Raw genomic sequence first — 20,878 nt, forward strand, 5'->3', positions numbered from 1 at the left:
AGGCGGATGCAGGAAATCAAAGTGTGAGCAGCCCCGCAGTGGATATGCTGCGGGGGCTTGGACGGCACCCCTAGTGCGGACGGACACTCGGGGGTGGGAAGGTGGGAGCAGGTGGAGGCACAGCTCTGAGCAGAAGCAGTTGAGCAGGGGCAGAGTAAGCCCTCACGCTGCGCTGCTGTCTGATGAGCAGGAGGTACCTGCCTGTGACTTCCAAACTCTCTGGAGAGTTGAGAAACCTTTCTAATATGGCGGAGTTGGAATGTTTGACAGTCTTCTGGGTAGCTTTTGTTCTGGTTAATATTGAGGAGTTAGGAAAGAATCTTTATGAAATATGTGTTTGGTATAAAAATAAGAACGTATGAATTCCCGTGTACCACCACAGAGCTGCCGGTTGCGGGAGTGTTCCCTCCCCAGTCCAGTTCCCCTCCTCTCCACTCAGAGGTGACCACTATCCTGAACAGTCTGTTTTTACTCCCCTTCCTTTTCTTTATGGTTTTGCCTCAAATATTTGTATCCGTACACAATATATTGTTTAGTTTTGCATGTTTTTGAACTGTATGTAAATGGAATTGTGGAGGAAGAATATGCTTCTGCACCTTGCTCTTTTCACTCACCTTTATCCTGGGATTCCACTGTGTCATTTGTAGTTCTGCAGGGTTTCACAGCATTGTATGAATATAACACATTTTACTTTTCTCCTGTTGACGGACATTTCAGTTTGTTCCAGATTTTTTTGCTCTTGCATACGGTTCTGCCGTCCGTGTCTCCTGGTATGTTTGTAAGAGGAATTCTTTAGGGATACCTAGGACTAGAATGTCTGGGTTTTGGTATGCCGATCTTCTCACTTACTAAAGCCAGTTATTTCCAGCTGCATATGAGTTCCAGTAATTTCACTTCCTTGCCAACACTTTGACAGAGTCAGGCATTAAAGTGTTTGCTACTGTTGTGAGTTTGAAACATCTCAGAGTAGTTTTAACTTGTATTTTCCTGATAACTGCTGATATGGGGCATCTTATCATGCGTTTATTAGTCATTTGTTTCCTCTTCCATGAAGGACCTGTGTGTAAATCTTTTGCTCGTTTTTCAGTTGAATTTCTTTTTCTTTTTGATTTGTAAGAGTTCTAGATGATCCTTATTTAAAAACAAAAAATCTATGTTGCAAATGCACTTCCAGTTTGTGGCTTATCTTTTCATGTTCTTTGCGGGAGAACTAGTATGTTTTTAATTTTTGTGGAATTAAATGTATCAGTCTTTATGAATTTGTAGTATTTAAGGAATCTTTCTTCATGGTTGTAAAGGCAGTCTCCTATATTTATTGTCTTTTAAGAGTTTTATAATTTTACATTTATATATGTCTTTAACCCCCTGGAATTGGTTATTGTATGAGGTAGGGGACAACATTTATTTATTTATTGGCTGCGTTGGGTCCTCGTTGCTGCGCGCGGGCTTTCTCTAGTTGTGGTGAGCGGGGGCTACTCTTCATTGCTGTGCGTGGGCTTCTCATTGCGGCAGCTTCTCTTGTTGCAGAGCACGGGCTCTAGGCGCGTGGGCTCAGTAGTTGTGGCTCGCAGGCTCTAGAGTGCAGGCTCAGTAGTTGTGGCGCATGGTCTTAGTTGCTCTGTGGCACGTGGGGTCTTCCTGGACCAGGGATTGAACCTGTGTCCTCTGCATTGGCAGGTGGATTCTTAATCACTTCGCCTCCAGGGAAGTCCCTTATTTTTTTTTAATGTGTATAACCAGGTGTCCCAGTACCACCTGTTGAGAAGTCCAGCCTTTCTCCACTAATTTATATCACCTGCTATGTCAGAAACGAAATTTCTAGCAGTGCGTGAACCCATGTCTGGGCTGTTCTGCTCCATTGGTCTGCTTGCTTCTGTGTCAGCACCTCACTGTCCGGCTGTAGAAGAACTGCTGGTGTTTGGTGTGGCGAGGCCCTCACCTTGCTCTTCTTTTTCAGGAACATCTTGGTTCTTGGCCCTTTGCTCTTTGAAGTTTTTGGAATCAGCTCGTTTTGCTCCACAACCTAAACAGTTGGCATTTTGAATGCAGTTGCATCGAATTGGGTCTCTAGATCCGTTTGCGTTTTGGGCTTTCCTTACTCCCCTTCCTACTTTCCTGACGGTCCCTTCGGGTCACATTATGAAATATTTCTTCACACTTCCCTGCATCCGAAATTGCAGGCTGCCCTTGAGAGGATAGAGAATAGATTTCAAAACCTTTGTCCTTTACGTTAAGCCTTTGAGGTAAACTTTGCTAGAAAATTTAGCCCTAAGAGTTTGGGGCCACTGCTCAATTTGCTGCCTCCAGAAAGGAAGCTGGCTCTTTGGAATTCTGCCTTGGCTGTGTTTCAGAGTCCAGTGTTGTGGAGGGGGTAGGACTTGCTTGTGCGGCTTTAATGTCTTTTATGGGACAGTGCCGCACGAGCTAAGGGGAGCTCAGGAACGCTCTTATTAGTAGTGATCCCAAATGTGGGAAGTAGATCTTGGCTTGTAATTAGAAAGGTTCCTGGGAAGTTTTCTTGGCTCCATTTTCTCCTTGAGATTTATACAGGGCACAACAGCAATTTTTTTTTAACTTTTTTTTATTGTCTTTCTAACTCAAGAATAATTTTTAAGGAGAGATTAGCTAACTATAGTATCACACGTTTTCTTAAACATGCTGGTATTTTGACCGATTGGGACAGAAGTGCACCTTAAATTCATGAAAATTCCTTTGCTTCCCTGCTTAGAAGCTTGGAAGCTGCTGCTACTTTGCATTTCTTTTGACTCCTCTGAGCCAGGATTTATTGGGGGTAGAAATCTTCCCTTCTGGAGATAAAAGCTCACCAAGTAGCTGATCCAGCCTCCTCAGTCCATGGGTTTGTGTTGTCTTGTGTTGTTTTGCCACCAGGAGCTAGAAGTACAACATTATCTGATTTTTTTTTTTTATTATTGCAATCTGATATTCGTAAGGGTCCTTTTGGCACCCATGGAATTCCTGTATCTCCTTTGTGAATTAGCATGAAGCAGGGTTTAACGTTTCTCAGTAACCTGTCCCACTACCATTCGATTTTTAGGAATTTGTCTAGGCCTTCCTTGTATCGTTTTTTGACTTCCCAGGGGCTGTGCTTTTCCTGGGGCTTCCTGAGGAGACCTGAACCTCTGTCTGGGCAGAGGGCAAGCAGGCAGCCAGAGACTCTGAAAGGAGGGGCCATGGGACATCATTAAAGTCATTTAATGACGAGTCAGCTCAGTTATTATACTGTGGCAGGTATTGGTATTATTCATTCAACTATTTATGTGTGTAATTGCTTTTGATTTGATTTCAGACAATGAATGTGTTAAATCCTAAAACACAGAACATTTGGGAGCTACATTTTCCCCCTCTGCTTCTTCTGAAGTGCAGCAAGGCCACACTTGACCTAGTCTGGCTGGGAATTCTGAGAATGGAAGGTGGTGGACCCGATCCTGAGGCCCGGCAGGAATAGCTCTGAGGAGCTGTTGTCGGGCAGGCAGGCCCTGGAGGAGCATGTGGGCAAGCGAGACTTGGCGGAGGCTGCTTTGGGGTCATTTTTAGAGTGGTGTTGAAGTGATTGTGGTCATTTCATCAGTTGAGAAGTGACATGGCATGTTGATGGCCAGTTGTTAACCTCTGTTACCTGGGAGCAATAGCCACATTCCATTATCTCTCCTGCCCAGGGGAGTGAGACATAAAGTTTAGTTGGGACTTACTAGAAATTAAGTCATAGAACTAAAAAACATAAAGCTTGACCACTTTATTAGCAGCCTTTTTGGAACAGGCGAGTAGAAGTGTACAGAACTGTGCTGCTTCCTGTCACTAGAGGGAGCAAAAGAAAATGTCTTCAAAGCATCTGGTTGTGACATCAGAGCTTTTCTGATCATACGTGACGAGAATTTTTAAGTGGTGCGAATCAGGCCAGTTTTCCTCTTATCCGGGGTTAGTATATAGCCTTGTGTCTCTGCTGTTGTCTTAAGTAGCTAACACTTGCTTCTTTATTTGCTGCCATATGTGAGTCACTGTTGAAATGATTGCTTGAGTTCCCAGGAGAGGATCCCTACTTTTAATTATTAATACAGTGTTAGGATGTAGGTGCTTTAGTACCCCCAAAGCATCTAGAACAGCACATTAATTTTCTGGGCATATCAGCACAGTCCCTTTAGTGGGAGAGCATTGTAGAATTGACCTGGTGTCCTGAGGGGAAAAAGTTGGACAGTGGGAAGAGGACATACGTAACTCAGGAGTAGGCTGAACTTCACAGACATCCCAGCTCACACATTCCCTGATTACACAGCACGGAGTGGCAGAGAGACAGCCACAACGTGGAATAGATTGTAGAGCCCGGACCCCCCGAGTCAGTGGGCCCAGGGATGCTGTGGGGTGATACAGCGAGTTGTACAACATTTTTTCCCATCCTCAGCTCAGCATCAGAAACATAGATTCTTAGGGGCGGAGGGGAGGGGAGAAAAAAAAAGAAACACAGCTTCTTTCTAGCTTTAACTCTTGGAGAGTCTTTTCAACTTTCTTTCTGCTTAAAGAGTTTGTGATCTAAGCCAGCAGTTTTCATTCTGGGGTTTGGGACATTATTATATTCCACATTTTCATAAGAGAGTATTTTTAAAGTTCACTAACAAAGTTCACTGTAATTAATGTTCTTTGGGACTTTTAAGAGTGGAGTGACGGTGTCATGAAGTTAAATAATGGGGTGTTGCGAGTCCCCCAAGCTGGACCTTTCCAACTTGTCTATTAAAGCTAATTCTGCGTTGAAGTATAGGGACAACTGGTAAACCCCAGAGTAGTCTGCTGCAGATTAGCAGGTCCATTCTCTTAGTTCATTCCTGCTGAAATGAGTAGTGATACTACATGTTCTCATTCTCGTGCTGCTTATCTGAGAATGGAAGCTGCTGCTGGGCAGATACAGGACTTTTTCAGTTGCCTCAGTGAGGCTTTTAGGTAGGTATATGTTCTGGTGGTTCTACTTGGGAGCTTTGGGGAGAATGCTGACCTTTGACCTGTGCTGTCTTTCATACCATGAACTTGCCCAGAACACCATTATCATTCGCTACGCCTAACATTCCCTTATTCTTTGACTATATAAAGTGTCTAGTTTGAGGGGGAACACATTAGAAGAAGGAAGTCAGTTACAGAAACCATTCTTTGGAAGATTGTTTTTTTAATTCAGTTAATTAAACTAGTCCCTTAAGTTGAACTTAGTTTTAAGTTTCTAGTCCTTTTCCCAAATGGAAAGAGAATAAACGTCATGGCTGTCATTTATTAAGCATATGTGTCAGGCCTCTCTTAGGCATTTCAGTCCTAACCACAGCCTTGTAAAGGAGGGAGCTACCACTGAACCTTCCCTAGTTTACAGATGAGGAAATAGAGTTTCAGAGAGGTTAACGAGCCTTCCCATGGACACATAGCTAGTCGTGGAGGCTGGGGAGAACCCGGTACAGCACTGGGTGCTGCCTCCTGAAGCCTGTGTGTTGGCGTCGCTGGTTTCGAGGTTAGATTCTGGCTCATTGTGCTGTTGTGGTTTGTGCTGCACGTGGGTTCATGGGTGCAGGCGAGAAGTGGTCATTTGTGGCAGAAGGTGGTGACCTGGGATGTGTGGTTCTCGTTTGGCCACACTGGTGAGGTTTCTGGCATTACCAGGGCTCGACTATGTGCCTGTGGCTCCCAGGGATGGGCATGGCCAGCCCACAAGTACAGCGAGTTCATCTCTTAGGCCAGTGTAAGCATTTGAACCATTCAGGTCCCTGTTGTACTCGTCACCCATTTCAGCTCAATTCTGCTTTTTTTTTTTTTTTTTTTTTATCCTGAGTCAGAATTTTTAAAAATATTTAATGCTTTTGCTGTTTCTAGAAATGCTGCGTTTGCTTGCTCTCTCTCAGGACTTCGTGTTTCGTTTGTGACTGTGATACAGTTATTCTCCAGTCAGGCAAAAGAACAGGCATTGTAGCTGCTACCACCACTGGGACTTTTTGGTTTGTTTCAGTGTCGTGACCAACAGTTATGTATCTTTTACAGTAGGCCAAGCACTGTCCGAAGTGTTTTGTATGCATCAACTCTTCTTAATGTCACAGTTCAATGAGTGAGGTGCTATTCTCCGTTTTTAAAATGGGGACCAGCGCCTGAGGGATGTCTCTTTGGCAGTCCTGCTCTCTGCCCCAACTCTGGCTGCTCTCTCGGCAGAGTAGGGCCCTGTGGCCATGGGCTCAAGCCCGAAGTCGCCTCACAGAGAAATGTCTACCTTTCTGTTCTCCTTCACTGCAAAGGGTTTTGACTTCTTTGGGGAAGTGAAGCAGAACTGGATAAAGGCCGTTGCTGAGGCTTTCTGCAACTGGAAACTCTTTAAGATTTTAAAGCTCTTGAATTAATGAAAAGTTTCTTGACTTTTTAGCGTCGTTTCTGGGACTCAGGTTTAGGTAATAAGAATGCAGAGCTCATCTGTCAGTGTCTTCCCTTTGTGTCACTTTTTGTTACAAAAGGCCAGTGCCCAAGAGTGACCTTTTAGCAACACGTGGGGCATGAGGGAAAATTTCCCAAGAGTGGGCCAAGAGCACCTTCACGTCTTGGGCCGGTCTCAACATAAAGTCGGGAGTAGTTTGGGGGACTTCCCTGGCGGTCCAGTGGATAAGACTCCACGCTTCCAATGCAGGGGACACAGGTCTGATCCCTGGTTGGGGAACTAAGATCCCACCTGCCGCGAGGCGCGGCTAAAATAAAAGGGAGTGGTCCAGGTATCCCCCGGGAGCACCCCTCCCTCTTCCTGCCACACCCCATATCAGTCCAGGGGAGAGGGGGTAGCTAGAGTGGGGTGACTGCAGCCACCCAGGATGGCAACATTGGTGGTTTGTCTCCAGAATGAGATTGCGGGATTTTGATGCACACAAGGCGTGCTGATTATAAGTTAGCAGCATGTCACCCAAGAGGGAAGAGATCCCAGTCAGCCCTAGAGAGTCGTCCCTACCATACAGTTTGTTTCAGAGATCTAGCTCCATCCAGTGTTTTAAAGACGTGGGTTAGATGGCCAAGGAAGCTTCCAGCTCCCCTCTGGGCAGATGGCCAAGGAAGCTTCCAGCTCCCCTCTGGGCAGTCAGCCCCACGGTGGCAGCATGATCTTCCCGAGCCCCTTCGGGCTGGGGATGCTGCCAAGGGAGCCTAAGGGGCCCCTGAGAGGAGCGACCCACCCGTGCGTCCTCACAGGCTCCACACCTGCAGCGGCCTCCCGCAGGGGCCAGCCGCCCAGCCCCCCAGCCCCTGACGGGGAGCCCTGAGGAGGCCTAGACAGGAACCTGGGCCGGGCCGGGGGCACGGGGAGCCCTCCGAGCCCACACCACGAGCTGTGGCGAGGGATCCGCAAGTCGTTTTCATAAACTACAGCCCAAAGCCCTGGTGGGTCACATTGCACGTGTGTTCTGAGCTACAGCGAGCGCGTTCGTGTGAGTCACCTGCGCGATGCTTGGAGACCCCCTGGAACCCGGAGCAGCTGTGGTCACGGCGCCCAGCACACCTGCTCGTCCTGGGAGCGCACACTGAGTGACCTTTCCTTCCTCCGGTGGCAACCTCATGGGGGTGGCATAGGCTGTTTCCTGGGGGGCCTCGGGGGGGGCGGGTGCTCCCCTCGTGTTCTGCCGGCAGCTGTCTGTCCATCCTGTGGTCCCCTTTCTTCCCACCTCGTCTGCCCAGGTGAGCTAAGTGTCCTGCACCCCAGGCATCTGTGAGGTGTTCTAGACTTGGGCTGCTTCTCCTGGGTCGTAGTGAAGCGGTGGTGAGGAAACCCGTGTGGAAATCTGCCACCCAGAGCTGCTAGGATCAGCTGGGAGACGTGGCCCCCACTGGTAGGGGCCTGCGTGGCCGGTTTCCTTACCGCTTTCCCACACTGCTGCTCCTCATTGGTACTCTCTTTACCCCCCAGCAAACTCTGGTGTCCTCCGCCTCCCCTGCTGGCAGTCTTCTCACAGGTGGAGGAGTTTGAGGTCCCCTCACCTCCTCTCCTAGGAGCTAACCATGAAGGAACAGGCACAGGAATTGGGGGGCGGGACACCTCAGCCGGAACAGCTTGTGTGTAGAGAGCTGCTGACCCCTCGGCCTCCTCCCTGGAGTTCTTTTGTGCTAAAAGCTGCCATGAAGCAACTGCTGGCCGCGTGTGAGAGACGGGAGCACAGAGAAGCACAGGTTTGGTTTGCAGGCTTGTCTGGATTTTTCGGAGATCTTTGCCTTAGGTTAAATCCAAAAATCAAGTGAAAGACATGGCACGTTTCGCATCTGGGATGCTGTACTGTAACCGTGTTTTTGTGCTTTGAAGAGCAATCTTTGCTTCTGTTCCTTTTATTAAACAAATGTGATAGAATGACAAAACTAAATAACCCCTTTCCCTCCTTTCTTTGTAATGAGGAAGTCTATCCTTTATTTCAAAATTCAACTTGCAGAAATGGATTGTACTTGATAATTTGCTGTGCGTCCCTAAAAAGCATAAAATAGAAGAAGCAGTGTTGCTACAGTAGCTGCTCTCGTTCTCTGGCAGTCATTACAGGTTTTCCAGTACAAACACGTTGTCTCCTGACTGTCCTTTCTGAGCTCAAAAATGGCTTTCCCTCCAGCCCCGTTATTCAGTTATCACCTCGGGAAATGCACAGATATAACTGATGATCCCTTTAAAACGTCCTGTAGCATGCCACCCTCTCCCATCCTTCATCTTTTGTCCCATTCCTGTCATTAAATGTTGCATTGCCAATGTATATTTTATAGGGTGACCCTGGCGGATGTCACTTTGATACTGTGCAGGGATAATAAGATTGCACAGACAATGAAAGTCCGATAAATAGAAAAATGTTTACGAGACAGAGAATGGCGGTTTTAACAGTTTTATGGCTTTCTTTTTCCCCTCTCTCTTCTCCCCCTTTGCTGGTAGAATTGTGGTTTTGTTACAGGAACTAGAAAACATTAAAAAGGGTGATGTGGTGATAGACCCAATGGCGGTGACATCCCACTTGCCCTGTTGCTGAACCCCAATAAAGTGAGTTCAGGAAATAATGAAGTATTCAGCTTGTGGGAGAGAAAACCTATTTCAGTGAATGAATTCTTGAGGTTTGGGAGGCCCTACAGAGAAAACGAGACTCCTGGTGTTGACGTTATTATATTGAAAATGTTAACAGTCTGTATTTAAACGAACACCCCAGTAAAACCAAAAATAAAGGCCCCCCTGTGGGCGCTTCTGCGGGGATCCGTGTTAAGCAAAGGCGGTTGGTCGCGTGCTGTACCAGAGGCTGATGTGGGCCCCGCGCGTGGCTGGGAGCCCTTCAGCTCAGCCTGGGCTTTAGACCAATTCGTGACGGTGTTGATCTGTGTCTTCAAAGGAGCCATTTCCAGACCTGTTACTTACGTTTGGTTACTGTTGTTGTTTTTGGTGAAGTGGCAGAACCTTCTGCGGGGGCTCAGTTGGTGGTTTAATGGAGCCGCTTGGGGAGGAGGCAGCAAGAGTGGAGGCTCATGGGCTCCCCTGAGTGGCCCATGAGTCACAGTTGGAAGTCGCCGCTGTAATTACGTGCCTCTAGCTGGAAGTAGTTTGGAAGGATGCCCTGTAGCATGTGCAGAAGTCTTTTCTTGAGGGACTCTACAGGATCTAAACCCTCAAGCTTCCTTGGGGAATGAAGAGTCACTGCTTTGGGGTGAAGAGGTGTGTGAAGGCCCTTTGCTCGGCACAGGTCTGTGACGTTTGTAGCCTAGAGCGAGAAGTGGACAGAGGGCTTCTGGAACAGGGGCCCCTGGACGGCCCAAGGCGTGGCGAGCTGGTCAGGAGGGTGCCCGTGGCAGTGGGCCCCCAGAGTCCGTCCAGTCTTGTCCCTGCTGTCTGTTCTCGGTATGGGAAGTAGGGCTTGTGCATAATTCTGACTGTGCACTCGTGCCTACCAAATGTGTGTCTGACCTTGGTCCCCCTAAGAGTTGCTTCAGGCGGGTGCGGTTCTGTAATTCATGGGGGGAAGGCCGGCTGCCTGTTGTGATCAGGGATGCACAGTGCTCCTCTGTGCTCTTCAGCCACCACTATCCAGGCTCCAGTTAGTGGGTTTAAGATACTATAGAAATGAACTCTGCAGATCAAAGTTAACCCAAATTTGAGCCTCTGACTTTAAAAAAAAATTGCTGTTTCCCCTTACTTCATAGCAGAGTGGTTAAGAACATAAGACTGGAGCCAGACCCCCAGGGCTGCCAACTGAAGCTATGACCTCTTCTCCCTGTGGCTTGGTTGTTTCATTTGTAAAGCGGGGGTAATGAAGATGCGAGGGTGCTATGAAGGTTAAATATGTTAAAGTAGGGAAAGTGCATACTTACAGTGCTTAGCTATTGTTATTATAGATTTCATAGCCCAGTAAAAGGCGGTTTGTTGGTTTGTAAGTAAAGCTACTGGTGAGGAAGTGGTGGCATTGGATTCCTAAGCCCACCCTCCCACCAGCCCTGACGCCCACCTTTAGAGCAGCTGCTTCCAAGTGACCACGCACGCGCAAGGATTCAGTTTTCACTGGCCTGTGGGAAGTGAAAAATAAGAACAATGTAGTCATTTTGCATAACACTAAATATCAAATTAAGGAACCCTTATTTGGAGATTGTCTATCTTTTTCTGCTTTTTAGAGATAACGTCATTTCTTCTGTAAAATAACGGTGAGATGAGGCAGTTGTTTTCAGTGACCTTACTTGGCAAAATAAAAAGTTGGCAATCTTGTCCATTTCTCAGAAGTTTTACCCTTTTAGTGTTTCTTTCCAGTGAATTTTAGTTCTCAAGAAATACTCATTCTGTCAGATGTTTATTGAATACTCATTATATTCAAGATGATGCCCTAGACCTCTGGGGTGGGTCCCACAGATGAGGTGGACATAGACTTGGGGAGCTGGACAAGCTCATTCATGGTTGCAGTCCGAGGGAGAGCCTGTGTGTACAGCGCGGAGGAGTGAGACGACGTTGCGACGGCCTCGTGGTTGGCGAGACGGGTGAAGGAGGGCTTCGAGGAGAAGACGACATCTGGGATGGCCGGAGCCCTGCGTGGTGAGGAGGGCTTGGACCGGACATCAAGGAGACAGAGTAGTGAGTGGTTCACGGGGCTGCGTCCCGCCAGCAGCAGGAAAGCACCGAGGAACAGGGACTGGCCGTCGTGATTGGCATAAGCCAGAGACCATGAGAGGTGGGGAATGCAGTCAAAAGGTCTTCTGGGGACAGAGGGAAAGGCCTGGAGGAAGCAGTGAAGCAGCTGGGCATTTGTTTTGTAGGCCTCGAGGAGCCTTCAGTGATTCAGAGGGGAAAGTTGACGAGGTCAGAGCTGTGCTTTGGGAGGACTGACCTAGTCTCTGTGTGGGAGGGGACAAGCCAGCCCAGGACCGCAGGTCTGGACATCCGCGTGAAGGTGTGGGACCAGAGGTAGGATCTGCAGGTGGCTGAGGTCAGCAGCTAAAGAAGTGTAGAGCTTAGGAAACCTCTACAATTTTGAGTTGAAAAAACCCAGATCTATTCCCATTCCTTCACAATGTTCACATGTAGTGGTGGTAATTGTTTAAAAAAAAAGAAAAAAGAAAAGAATTTTTTCTTTCCTTTACCCAGCACAATTGAGATTTTAAACAGGGGCAGCAGAGTGCTTGGTTCAGGAATATCTCTGAGTGTCTTCACGTGGCCTTGTCGTTTTAACCAGTTACACCCAGGAGGCCTTCCCGGACTTCCAAAGTCTTGCCTTTCCTCCCTTCCCTTCGTCTCTCCAGGAAAGGAGCCGGATGTGGGTAAAGAGGGTAAGGAGCGTCGGGAGCCTGCCCCGAAGCAGGATACCCCCTCGCGTGGGGCTTCCTCCCGCATGGCCTGCTAGGTCAGGAGGCTGTGGTTTTCTGCTGTGCGCCTTCAAGCATGTCATCGTCCTCGCAGATGCACTCCGAGACCACAGAGGTGGTGTTTAACAATTAGCAGCAGAGCCAGCTGGCTGGGGGCTCCTTTAGCGATTAGGGGATTCGGTTGGTTAACAAAAGGAGGAGCCCAGGACAGCATTGCTTTAATTACCAGAGTTGTTGCTGGAAGACAACCAGTTGCCTGCTGGAAAAAGATTTGTAAAGGTGGCTGCCCCTAAAGACAGTGGACGGTTCTACCCAGTGCCCGGCTGCTCACCTCAGATGTTCTAAACAGTTGTCAGATTCAGCCCTTGAATCCTCAGGGAGTGAAGGGAAAGAATGACTTGCGTGGGAGTCTGTGACAGGAAATTTAACTGACTTGCTTCACTACCCTTGAATTAGTAGTTTTTGCCAAGAAACAATGCAGCTGTAATTCCCAGGCAGAGGTGGCCATGGAAATCAGAGGGCCTGAGCTCGGCTCCGGTTAGAGCAGCTCTTCCCAGGAGACACGTCCCAGGCAGGCTTCCTAGCACCAGCTCCAGTGGCCACGGTATCATTTCCTGGGGCCCTGGGTTGGGGAATGAAGCAGCTCGAAGCAACTCTGTGCCATGTTTCCTTCTCCCTCCTGCCCCACTGGGTTTGGGGCCTTGTTTCATAACTACTCATTGCTTCCTGGACCTTCTCCCTGGAAAACACACTTTTTTTTTTAATTTTTTTTTTTAAAGCTTTAGATCTCTCCATAGTGGTGGGTTTCTTCACCCTTTTTACCTGGACCACCAAAGAAGGAGCCAGATGGCGACTGAAGGGCATTCTTCAAACAAGTTTTAGCAGAGGAACACCAGTCTGATGCTAATTGGCCATCGGCCTGCTGACTGAAGGCGTTGTGTGGAGATCACTTAGCGGTGCTTGCTCCACATGCTCAAGTTAAAATACTCATTTAGCGTCTGAACAGTTAATAATATGTCTTAGAGAAATAAGATAATTTCTTCTGAACGCTTACTTTCTAACCCCTGCAGTGGGGTGTGTCAGTTGCGTGTGAAGGTCAGCTGCCACTTCGTGGGGCCTGTCCACCACGTTGTCTGCCGACTGTGGCAGGTGGCCTTGAAGTGTCTGTAAAGTCGCTTCAGAAGAAACTGTGTTTATAATGCCATCGTCATGAGCGGCTCCAGGCCTGCCGCTCCATCCCGTCTCTTCTGTCGTCTCCCCAGCCCTCCCCCACTTAGTAGGCAGTGTTTGGCTAGGAGAGGAGGGTGCCTGTTGGAACTCTGGTAAAGGAGAAGTCCCTTTCCCCTCACCAGCAGAAGGAGCACTTGTGGGCGCCCCCCACTGGGTACCTCCTGAGGCTGGTGCAGGGGCACTGAGTACAGTGCAGGGACCGGGTTCAATTACCCACCTGCCTCCCTGCGGGTTCCGGAAGCAGGAGACTGGTTTCCAGGGCCTTGCTTAATACAGCTTAACGGAAGACCAGTGGGCATCGTTGTTTTCTGCCAGTTCACAGAACCGTGTTGTCAGAATGGAAGAGAAAGGAACACTGTTGTGTACCCTGAATGGAGAGTGAGGTGTGCGTGTACAGGGTTATTTACAAAAGACTGAGGCCTCCCTTGGCTTGTAAAGAGAGGACCTGATCGTAGATGGCAACGCTGGACTCGGTGTGCGGGCGGGGATCCCTGGACCTCGTCTTCCACCACCTTGGAGGGTTGAGACTTCTGTGGATGGTTGTAGCAGTGATGATTATGTGACAGTTGCAGCAAATGGGACTCAGTCTCGGGTGGACCCTTAGGCTTCAGCAATGGGACGAAAATAATTGACTGCCTGTTCTGCCTCCGCACTAGGCTCCCAGAGGGCCCGTGTCTGGGGAGTTCGTGCTGGGCTGCGGGGAGAGAACCTGGGGCGTGGGGAGCTTTGCTCTGTGATGGTCCTGGGGACAGACGTACTCGCTGACAACGAACCTTTGATACTTGAAGTGCCTACAGCGCCTTCCTCTTCAACAGTCTCTTCTATGCTTTCATTTCCCCAAGGTCCCTTAGAGAGAAGACATGTAGCTCATCTTACTTCAGAAAAAGAAATTATCTTGTTTTTTTAATTGAAGTTTAGTTGATTTACAATGTTGTGCCCATCTCTGCTGTACAGCAAAGTGACCCAGTTACACACATGCAGACATTCTTTTTTTTAATATTCTTTTCCATTATGCTTCATCACAGGATAGTGAATATAGCCCTTGTGCTATACAGTAGGACCTTGTTGTTTATCCATTCTTTCTTTTAATATATATATTTTATTTATTTGTTAGTTTATTTATTTTTGGCCGCGTTGGGTCTTCGTTGCTGCACGCTGGCTTTTCTCTGAGAGATGACTTCAGCCCCTTCCTTTGCTTCTTTGCCCAGGCACTAAACCAGTTTAGTTCCTTGAGCCTGTGCAGTTCTGCCCCGAGACGCGAGGCTTGTTGACTGTGAGGCCTTGTTGCGGGATGAGGTTCGAGCACTGGGGACAAAATGATCATTACAGGCCATTCGTGTCGACAGCGCTTATGCCTCTATGTGCGCTTGCAACGCAAGCAGGAGCTCATTTGCAAGGCTGCCTTTGTGGGGCTGCCTTTGTGGAGCTGCCTTTTGATCAGTGATTGCCTGTGTTAATGTTTCAGTAAGCTATTGATTTCTGCAGCAGCTTTTCTTCCCTGAATTTATGTGCAGTGGGTCTCCACAGCACACGCTATGCATGTTTGATTAAAGTTCAATTGACTTCATTCCTGGTGAGGCCTCGAGCTGCTTCACTCCCTATTTGTAGAACGAAAGCTTTCCCCCACATATTCTTTTGTTTGTGCTCATGACCTAGCCACCCATGCAGTCACCAATATACTGTTTCTAATCCTCCCAGATTTGCTCCATTCCAATGTTTAATCCCTTCCTAGACATTACAGTGGTTGAGAGGCAGCTGATAAAACCTGGTCTGGATTTTTTTCTTTTTCTTTTATAGTCAACTCATTGATGTATGGTGTGCATACCATGTAGATCGTAAAAATGCACCCACTTGAAGTGCACAAGTTCAGTGAGTTTTAACAACTGTATACATCCATGTAATATACATCCATGTAACACCACCACCATCGATGTATAGAACCAGCCCCATCACCCCAAAAGATCTCCGTTGCCTACCCCTCATGCTCCAGACTCCAGGCAACCACTCATTTGCTTTTTGTGATTACAGATTTGTCTTTTCTAGAATGGAATCGTACAGTCTGTATGTTCCTTTTGGTGTTTGGCTGCTTTCATTCAACATGATGTCTTTGAGATTCATCCACTGGTTGTACCCATCAGTAGTTTGTTCCTTTTTACTGCCAAGTGGTATTCTTGTGAGTGGGTGTACCATAATACATTTATCCGTTTTCCTGTTGAGGGGCTGTTTGACTTCTTCCCAGTTTCTGGCTATGGAGAGTAAAGTTTTAATGAACACTTGTATAAAAGTCTTCGTGTGCACATGTGTTCTTATTCCTTTGGGGTAAACACCTAGGAGTCGAATCATTTGCTAGGTCGTATGGTACATATTTGGCTTTCTAAGAACTGCCACACGGTTTTACAAAGTGGTTCGACCCTTTTACATTTCACCAGCAGTGTATGAGATTCCTCGTCACTCCCCTGTCTTCCTGAATTTTGAAATTTATATTCTTTCATTTTAATTTTAACAGTCCTTCAGACTTGGTCATTTTGATCCTTGGAACTCAGATGGTGGAATCTGTTCCGGGCTCCTTGTTTAAAAGCTGTTTCTATTTTATTTTACTTTATTTTATTTTATATTTGGCTGCGTTGGGTCTTCGTTGCCGTGCGCGGGCTTTCTCTAGTTGTGGCGAGCGGAGGCTACTCTTCATTGCGGTGCGCGGGCTTCTCGTTGCGCTGGCTTTTCTTGTTGTAGAGCGCGGGCTTCAGTAGTTGTGGCGTGCAGGCTCAGTAGTTGTGGCGCACGGGCTTAGTTCTCTGCAGCATGTGGGATCTTCCCGGACCAGGGCTCAAACCCGTGTCCCATGTGTTGGCAGGCTGATTCTTAACCACTGAGCCACCAGGGAAGTCCCCATACCATCTTTTGATACTATTTGAAGCTCTTTCAGAACATTCATGTGTGAGAAATAGAAAGGATCCCTCATAACCGTGTGAGTCAGTAGTGCACACAGGGCTCTGCAGAAACGTCAGGGCGGCTCTTGTTCACAGCCTTCAGGTCAGACCGAGGTGTGACAGAGACGCTGGTGGTTGTGCCTCCCCTCCAGGTTTCTCACCCATTTTTTTTTTTTTTTTTTTTTTTTTGCGGTACGCGGGCCTCTCACTGTTGTGGCCTCTCCTGTTGTGGAGCACAGGCTCCAGATGTGCAGGCTCAGTGGCCATGGCTCACGGGCCTAGCTGCTCCGTGGCATGCGGGATCTTCCCAGACCGGGGCACGAACCCGTGTCCCCTGCATCGGCAGGGGAAGCCCGTCTCGCCCATTTTTGTTTCCTTCCACCATCCGAGGCCTCTGTCACCCTTGACCCCTAAAACAACCTCAGCTATAAGCGGAGGTGGGAGGAACAGGAACCACTTTGGATTTCCTCATTCTCTTTTCCAGCCCTGGGATTGGGCCATGATTTACTGCACCAGCTGCCCTTTTGAACTGATGAAGCACGGCACTCTGACACAGTGTTTGAAGGGTGACGCTGACCTGCCTTGGCTTCTGTTCTGTGTTTTCTCATAGGAAAACCAGAGCCAGGTCACTTTTATGTCAGCACAGGTCTCTTAATCCCCTAGTGGATTTATGAGTTTGAGCCCGCCAACAGCAAAAGATCAGTATAGATAAATGACTTTCCAAGTCAGGAAGGTAGGAAGTAAAGAAGCAGCAGCCGGGAGGTTTCTTAGATCGTGACCTTAGGGGCTCAGGATACTCCACTCACCATGGGGACCATCATATAGCCTGCATTTGTGGTCTAACGTGTAATAGAGTGGAAATCCGAGGGCAGTTCCTACATTTTCCCTTGTTGTTCAGTCACCATCTCATGGAACCGAAAAGGGGGTGGGAAGCGTCCTTGGAGGCTGGTTCCTGGCCTCCTTGGCCTGGGGTCGTGCTTCATCTCTTAAAACACTGGCAGTCCCTAGCGTTTCGTTCAGTGGTGCTTGGAAAGACTGAAGCACAGCCACAGCTCCAAGGGATACAGGCTGTAGCCTTGTGGGAGCTGGTCAGGAGTCCTTGAATCACAGATCCTTTAGGGGTCCGATGACAGCTGTGGTTCTGTGTCTCAGAAAATGCACAGAGATGGGACTTTCCGGGTGGCGCAGCGGTTAAGAATCTGCCTGCCAATGCAGGGGACACGGGTTCGAGCCCTGGTCCAGGCAGATCCCATGTGCCACCGAGCAGCTAAGCCTGTGCGCCACAACTCCTGAGCCTGTGCTCTAGAGCCCGTGAGCCACAACTACTGAGCCCGCGAGCCACAACTACTGAAGTCCACGTGCCTAGAGCCCATGCTCTGCAACAAGAGAAGCCACCGCAATGAGAAGCCCGCGCACCGCAACAAAGAGTAGCCTCCGCTCGGCGCAACTAGAGAGAGCCCATGCACAGCAACAAAGACTCAATGCAGCCAAAAAGAAAAAAAAAAAGAAAATGCACAAAGAATCTAGCTCTCAGTAGTGAGTACTCAGCACACGTGCGTCACCTGCTTTGCGGAAGCCATGTCCCCACCTCAGATCTGCCCACTGCTCTCCCAGCTCACTTGCCGTTGGGTTCCCAGGCCGTTCCTTCTGGGGGTGTGTTCATGGGAACCTCATCTGACTGGGCACTCTGCCAGTCCCAGGGGTTCATTGTGTGGTACCTGTGCTGCTCTGTCTCTTTCAGTCTTCTTAACACTGGTCTTTGCAGCTAGACCTCAGGTCACTGGAGGACAGACTCTTCACTTATCTTTTTTGGCCCCTCCATTCCCAAGGCAGAGAGCCTCCTGTGAGGCAGAGTGGGCTTTGGCCAAGAAGCTCCCACCTTCAGATGCAGGACGTACCACCACACACCCCCTGCCACCCCCGCTGCCAGGGACACGTCCCAAGATACCGTCTGTCAGGTTAACTGACTTTCTACAGTATTGATTTAATTACGGAGGATCAGTGTGATCGAGCCTCTCTCACTGTTTTAACTGGGTTTTTTAAAAAATAAATTTATTTAATTTATTTATCTTTGGCTGCGTTGGGTCTTCACTGCTGCACGCAGACTTTCTCTAGTTGTGGTGAGCGGGGGCTACTCTTCATTGCAGTGCACGGGCTTCTCATTGCGGTGGCCTCTCTTGTTGGGAGCACGGACTCTAGGCGCGCAGGCTTCAGTAGTTGTGGTACTTAGGTTTCAGTAGTTGTGGCTCGCGGGCTCTAGAGCGCAGGCTCAGTAGTTGTGGCGCACAGGCTTAGTTGGTCTGCGGCACGTGGGATCTTCCCGGACCAGGGCTGGAACCCATGTCCCCTGCGTTGGCAGGCAGATTCTTAACCACTGTGCCACCAGGGAAGTCTGTTTTAACTGTTTTTTAAACATTCCAAGTAGAGGCACTTTATCTTGGGGTGTTTGTTTTAAGAAAACAGTCTTTTGTCAGCCAGCGTTGGTGGAACACACCATGCGACCATCCCCCACCGCCACCCGTGTGTGTGCACATGCATGCCAGATGAGCCCCTTGGGGCTGGGAGTGCCAAAAATGCCCTTGTTTTGTTTTTTTTTTTCAAGTTGTACTTGGACTCATGTCCACTTGCTGTATTTTTTAGAAAGATGTCTTGCCTCCCTTTCTTTTGAGCCATGCATGAAACGAGGAGCTCCTTTGGCCTGAAACACTGACCTCGTGACATGTGGCCTTTCCTCTCCACCCAGCGCCACAGTGTGCTGTGTCCGCTCTTAATCTTTTTCGCCAGGCCCCGGTCTGGCCTTCAGCACCCAGTGCTGGCTTGTCCGGGGTGGGCATTCGGCTGTAGAGCAGTTTGCCTGGGTTTGGGGTCTGTTCTTCCTGACCTTCCTCCTGGCCCCAGTTCCTGCCACCTCAGTTGTTTGCTTTGGTTTCTGGAATGGTCTAACTGGCCGGGTATTTCCGTGTCGCCCCTTTGTGGATTCACTGAAACGCTGTGAAGAGATCATCCTGTGTGTGCGCACCCATTCACACACACACACACACACAGCTGGAGGATAGGGGTCTTCCTTTGTGTCAGTGATTTACTGATGCACCTCCAGTGCTTAGAGCAGTGGCGGCATCTGCACATAGGCACCCAGCAGATACCTGTTGAGCAAATGAACGTTCCTGATGTCTAGAAGTTAACGCTCCAAGGGGCTGGCCCCAGTGGCCTGGCAGCTCTGCAGGTGTGTCTTGAGGGAGTGCGGGCCTCCGGGCAGCTGTCGTAAAGCCAGCCTCTGCTCACAGCGCAAGAGGCAGTGCTGGGGCGAGGGTGCTTCCCTCACAGCCGTCCCTTCTTTCATGCAGGGAGAGCTGATCACCTTCTATTACTACTGGAAGAAAACCCCGGAAGCAGCCAGCTCCCGGGCTCACCGCAGGCACCGCAGGCAGGCCGTGTTCAGGAGGATTAAGACCCGCACTGCATCCACGCCCGTCAACACGCCCTCCAGACCCCCGTCCAGTGAATTCTGTAAGTGGGGGCTGTGCACACGCGGGCACGTGTCGCAGCTGTGGGTGGGCCTGCTTTCGTGCGCATCCCTGGCACAGCTCGTGTGTGTGTGTGTGTGTGTGTGTGCGCGTGTGTGCGTGTGTGCGCGTGCACGTGTGTGTGTGATGGGGGGAAGTACAAAGCCTGACCTGAGTGTCTCACTGACTCGGGGGATTTGGTAGGGAGAGTTTTGCAAACTATTCATACATTTAGATTTTCCTTAAACTCAACATCATCTTTTACAAAAATGTAAGTCTTGGCCTTGGCCTGAGGCGTTACTGGTGACCCAGAGGACGTTTCCCCGTAGCCGAGGGTGTACTGCACTTGTGTTGTGGCTGCAATGCGGTCAGATGAATGTTTTCTTCTCCTTCCTGCTGCTTTATTGGGATTCTCCTCTTGGTCCCCTGTGACTTGCAATCTGATATGACAGTGAAGCCCACACCTTCTTAACCTCTGAAAACTAGAGTAGTGCCTTGTGGTTCTGCCCTGGCCCAGGGCACTCAGCCTGAGGGTCGCTTATGTTGCTCATGCAAACAAGAAGTAATCCAGTAGGGCCGGAGGGGCTAGGGCTTGCTGGAGAGGGAATTCCTCAGGGTGTCAGGGAGGGCGTCGCAGGTGCACTTGGCCCTGTTCACGTCCACCAGCTGTGGGCATCGGTGCCAGCCACCCCGGGACTGAGGCGTGACAGCAGCCCCCCCGCGGAGTGGCAGGGCAGACCCTCGGGTATCACCCCTCATACACGAGTTCTTCATTCAGAGTGGTCCTTTGTGGCCTGCTGGGCCACCCTGACTGTTGGCTCAGAGCCTGGGACAGGCCAGAGGTGACAGGTGGTCCCAGTCTTGGCCCAGCTGACGGTGTCTCCCACCACCCCCTTGCGTGCCCATCGTTCCCAGTGGACCTGAGTTCAGCCAGTGAGGATGACTTCGACAGTGAGGACAGCGAGCAGGAGCTGAAGGGCTACGCCTGCCGCCACTGCTTCAGCACCAGTAAGTGCGGCTTGGTGGGCAGGGCGCCTGCGCTGGAACGGCCGGGCTCAGCCACTTCCGGCTCTGCACGTTCGGGGAGTCGAATTGGAGGCCTGTCTGGGCGGTCATTGACTTGACATTTGCATTGCCTTCAGGGTTACTTAGAAAGTTGAAGATCTTTGTTTTACTTGACTCTCCTGTTAGCGTTCAGGATGGAGTGCCGACCAGTGGGTAGGACAGGCTTGTTCAGGGTCGGGGCCTGTGTTCCCTGGGAGCCTGCTGCCGGCTCTTCCTGGGTCTCCTGAGATGAGGTGCGGGTGGTGGGCAGGCCTGAAGTCCTCTCCCTTGCAGGGGAGAGCAGGGCGACACTAGTACCTCTGTGGTCTGGGTGACAGGTGTTTGTCCAAGCTCAGCGCTACATGGTTC

The 20,878-nt window shown here is 49.4% G+C and overlaps 1 protein-coding gene across 7 annotated transcripts in view; it reads left to right on the top strand.

Moving 5' to 3' along the window:
- The window catches only part of RERE (arginine-glutamic acid dipeptide repeats), a 437,233-nt gene that overhangs the window by 407,231 nt on the left and 9,124 nt on the right, over positions 1-20,878 (top strand). For all 7 annotated transcript variants that reach the window (XM_060141536.1, XM_060141539.1, XM_060141540.1 and 4 more), the window contains 2 exons: positions 19,307-19,469; positions 20,381-20,473. In XM_060141536.1, coding sequence (XP_059997519.1) covers positions 19,307-19,469; positions 20,381-20,473 — 256 coding nt within the window. The remainder of the gene's footprint in view (positions 1-19,306; positions 19,470-20,380; positions 20,474-20,878) is intronic.

This window comes from Lagenorhynchus albirostris, chromosome 2 (genome assembly GCF_949774975.1).
Source record: "Lagenorhynchus albirostris chromosome 2, mLagAlb1.1, whole genome shotgun sequence".
Taxonomy (NCBI): Eukaryota; Metazoa; Chordata; class Mammalia; order Artiodactyla; family Delphinidae; genus Lagenorhynchus; species Lagenorhynchus albirostris.